The sequence below is a fragment of the Neomonachus schauinslandi genome, unplaced genomic scaffold (genome assembly GCF_002201575.2).
Source record: "Neomonachus schauinslandi unplaced genomic scaffold, ASM220157v2 HiC_scaffold_3078, whole genome shotgun sequence".
Taxonomy (NCBI): domain Eukaryota; kingdom Metazoa; phylum Chordata; class Mammalia; order Carnivora; family Phocidae; genus Neomonachus; species Neomonachus schauinslandi.
The window spans coordinates 1-4,054 of NW_025411767.1; the positions used below are offsets into that span (position 1 = coordinate 1).

General features: G+C 49.8%; 1 protein-coding gene across 1 annotated transcript; it reads right to left on the reverse strand.

Moving 5' to 3' along the window:
* Positions 1-5: 5 nt before the first annotated feature.
* LOC123323949 (keratin, type I cuticular Ha3-I-like) lies at positions 6-4,050 on the reverse strand (the record flags this gene model as incomplete). Its single annotated transcript, XM_044912482.1, is given in 7 exon segments — positions 6-83; positions 257-382; positions 477-638; positions 1,876-2,032; positions 2,545-2,627; positions 3,723-4,004; positions 4,006-4,050. Coding segments are annotated over 7 exon segments (933 nt in total), but the record flags the coding sequence as incomplete, so codon positions are not given.
* Positions 4,051-4,054: the final 4 nt, after the last annotated feature.

Genomic DNA, 4,054 nt, shown 5'->3' on the forward strand with positions numbered 1-4,054 from the left:
TTGGTGATCATGCACTGCACCTGGCCCAGCTGGGAGCTGTAGCGGGCCTCGGTCTCCGTCAGCGTGTTCTCCAGGGAGTCCCTCTGTGCAGGGAAGATAAAGAATGTCACAGAGCCACTTCTCAGGGAGCTTCTCCATGGGGTTCCAGAGAAGTCCCAGGCTTCACGAGGTCAGGAGAGTGTGGCCCAAAGGGCACCCCACTGATTCCAGTTCCCGGACCTCACATTGGTCACCAGGAGAGCTGAACAACACCCACCAGGTTGTGCTGGGCCTGCAGCTCAATCTCCAGGGCATTGACCGTACGTCTCAGCTCGATGATCTCCGCCTGGTAGGACTGCAGCTGCTCCGAGCTGGACACCACTTGCTTGTTCAGCTCCTCGGTCTGAAACAGCACAGGGGAGAAGACAGGGTCAGACCCTGCCTCAAGGGCCCCGAGGGGCCAAGTGTCCTGAGTGGCCATGTGCTGAGATGCCCACCTGGGTGGTGAACCATTCCTCCACGTCCCTGCGGTTGGTCTCCACCAGGGCCTCATACTGACTCCTGGTCTCATTGAGCACACTGTTCAGGTCCACAGTGGGGGCTGCATCTACCTCCACGTTGAGGCGGTCTCCAATCTGGCAGCGCAGGGTGTTGACTTCCTGAGGGAGGAAGGGGAAGATGGAAAGTATCACAGAGGGTTCTGATGCTCTCTTCTAAGAGAGCACAGGTCAGCTCGTGATCATTAAGCTTTCAGCAGCTCTGTTCCATCAGATCTTCTCATAACTGGGTTCTATAATCAGTGACTAACCTGTGTATTCCGCTTTGCAAAGTGCTTTCACGCCCATGACCGCTTTCTGCCCCTGTATTTGGGGTGCCACCCCTCATTTAGAGCAGCGATTCAGCCTCCAAGCTGAGCTGTGATAGACCACAATGTAAACTGTGGGCCCCAAGCACCCAGTTCAGTGTTTTTGCTCATACACCACAGAGCCTCTTAGGTTTGATTCTTAACCATGGCTAATAAAAGGGTTAAAGTCTGGCTGAAGAGGAAATAAAGAGTGCTTACTTCAAAATCTGCCATCTGGAACGGAATAGATCTAACTGGTGATTTGTCAATTCTATCAACCTAGATTTTGCTGAAGGAAGTAAACATCTGTTCATTTCCCTGCTACTCTCTTCACAGAGCCAGTACAGCTTGCTACTTGGACTTAGGTAGATATCAGGCTTGAATTGAGGGCCATCTCTACCACTTACTATATGGCTTCTAGAAGCTTCTAGAAACCTTAAGTTCTCATCTGTAAAATGAGAACTACCTCTGGAGTTCTAAAGCAGTTAGCACAACGTTTGGCACATAGTAAGCTCTTGATTAATATTAACTATCACCTTTTACACTGTTCTGGTATTTAAGGTTTGCACAAAATGTCCATCTTCTTTATGAACTGACCAAGCAGTGACAGTGAGCATTTTGCTCAACATTTCCTCCAGGCCACAGGGAATAGCAGAGAAAGCTCTGGAGGAGAAGGAGGAGAGTTGGTTTTGTTTCCAGCTGAGCCCTCTCTGCTGGGTGGCTGTCCTGGCCTCTCCAGTTGCTAAATGGGGAATCAGGATACAAGATCTCTGCAGCCCGTGTGCTCTGACCTGGGAGTGGAAGAGGCTGTGGGCACTGCCTGGTTGCTGGCCTTTCCTCGCTCCTGGGCTTGCCAACTTCCTTTACTCTCATTCCTGCCTCTGGCAGAAACCTCCTAATCTCATACCACAGGTTTTAGATTGCTCATTCTCTACAAATCCCTTTTTGTTCAGAGGACAGATCCCTTGGCTAATTGAAACTCTCCCACACCCCATGGCAGTTGGAAACAGGCCTTGGCGAGTTCGAGCCTGTTGCTCTTTGGGGAACTTCACCTGCTCGTGGTTCTGCTTGAGGCACAGAAGCTCCTCCTTCAGGGACTCCACCTGGGCCTCCAGGTCGGCCTTGCACAGGGTCAGCTCGTCCAGGATCCGGCGCAGGCCATTGATGTCCGACTCCACCAGCTGCCGCAAGCCCAGCTCCGTCTCATACCTGTGGTACAGGGGCATCAGGGACCACCAGACAGGAACAGGCCTGGCCCTGACTCTGGTGTGGTTTGGTTTGTCACACAACAGGAAATTAGGGCTTGTGATTTCTACAGCCTTCTCTTTCATTTAGATTTTTAACACCGAGCAGTAGTTCCTAGAGGAAAATGCACTGGTAATTATTTTTTGATAAATAAGGAGCCAGTAGATTTAGGGAACAAAAGTCCATAAACTGTGAGATTTCCAATTAATACACTTCTCACATTCACCTGATTGCATTCTGTGCATAGTAAAGCATGGGGGAGGCATGACATCTACACTAGATTGGGGGATGTCACCTTACAGAGAAGCAGGAGAGGGGGTCTGAATCTGGAGAAGAGATCTCTGAGCTCTGCTGAGCAGTGGCTCTGTGGATCCTGGGGAAAACGTCTAGGGAAAAGCTTTGCCGAGGTTTGTCAGTGTTGAGGACAGGCTAAAGGGAAAGAGAGAAGAGAGAGGACACCCCGCTTGCCCACTCACTTGGTCCTGAAGTCATCTGAGGCCAGCTTGGCATTGTCAATCTGCACCACCAGCCTGGCATTCTCTGCCTTGCTGCACAAGATCTAGAAGACCCAAAACAATCTAGAATAAGCTTGGTTATTTTTAACCAACAGCAATTCCTACTAATTCACTTACCTGGAAGGAACGGAACGAGAAATCACAGTGGATCTTCTATAAGATTATTAAAAGCTGTCCAGGTGCCATAGGTGCTCAATAAATATTTGAAAAAATCAAATTTGGAAAAAGAATACTGAAATGTGTGAGCAAAAGCATCAGTAGATAAGTAATCTTTTCCTTTCCTAATAAACAATACTAAGAGGCTGATAATAGTAACTAATATTTATTTTTAAAAACCTGCCATAGCTCCGCACTGAGCATAGAGCCAGCTTAAGATTCTCTCTCTCCCACTCCCTCTGCTTCCCTCCACCCTGGCTCGCATGTGCTCACCCTCTCTCCCTAAAAACAAAACCAAACTACCATAAATCTGGTATAGTTCTAGGAGCTGAAGATACAAAAACAAGTAAACGCTAGATCCTGCCCTCAAGAAACTTCCAGTCCATTGGGGAAGATAAATATGTAACTAGCTGTTGGAGGGGCTAGGTCAGGGAAGCAGCCATACCTTCCCTGCCATCCTGGATGGCTTGGCATCACTTCCTCCTAGCTGGTTTCTACTCTCCCTGATTTCAGACACTGAACACCAGGAGAAGTCCAGAGGCATCCAGGTCAGGAAAATAATCAGGATAATTAGGTACCCAGAAGAAGAAGCAACAAGAAGTCAGAGTAGTCAAAAGTCCAGATGAAGGAGAGAGAAAATAGTCCAATTTTCACAAAATGTTCTGCATCCTCAACTTCCTTCTTGGGCTCAGGCCTTTCTCTTACCTCAGGGTAATAAATCCGGAGCTTGGCAATGCATGGAAGCATTTGGAGGCGGCTTTTAATTACAGCTTATTTATGCAAAGTGCTACTACCTCCACATTAGACCAGCACTATGCAAATCTTCAGGCCTAACAGTCCTGAGCCTCACATAAAATGGGCACTCAAGAAAAAAAAACGGAAAAGCCAGACTTTAGCTGAGAATTCGTACTGTTTCTTGATCAGATCTCAGATTCCCTCTCTACAACTTCCTGCTGGAGGCAACGTGGTGGCCACCCCCTCACCTTCTGCTGGAGCTCCTCGATGGTCCGGAAGTAGGACTGGTAGCTGGGACACACGAAGGGCACCTGCTGCTGGCACCACTCCCGGATGCGGCTCTCCAGCTCTGCGTTCTCCCGCTCCAGCTGGCGCACCTTCTCCAGGTAGCTGGCCAGGCGGTCGTTCAGGAACTGCATGGTCTCCTTCTCGCTGCCATTGAAGGAGCCCTCGCAGAACCAGCCACAGTTGCCCACATTGGCGGGGATGTTGCAGGCCCCGGGCAGGGTGCAGGTGTGGCAGCTGGGGGGGCACGCAGGGCCGGGAGGAGCAGGTGGAGCGGCAGCTCATGTTGGGCAGG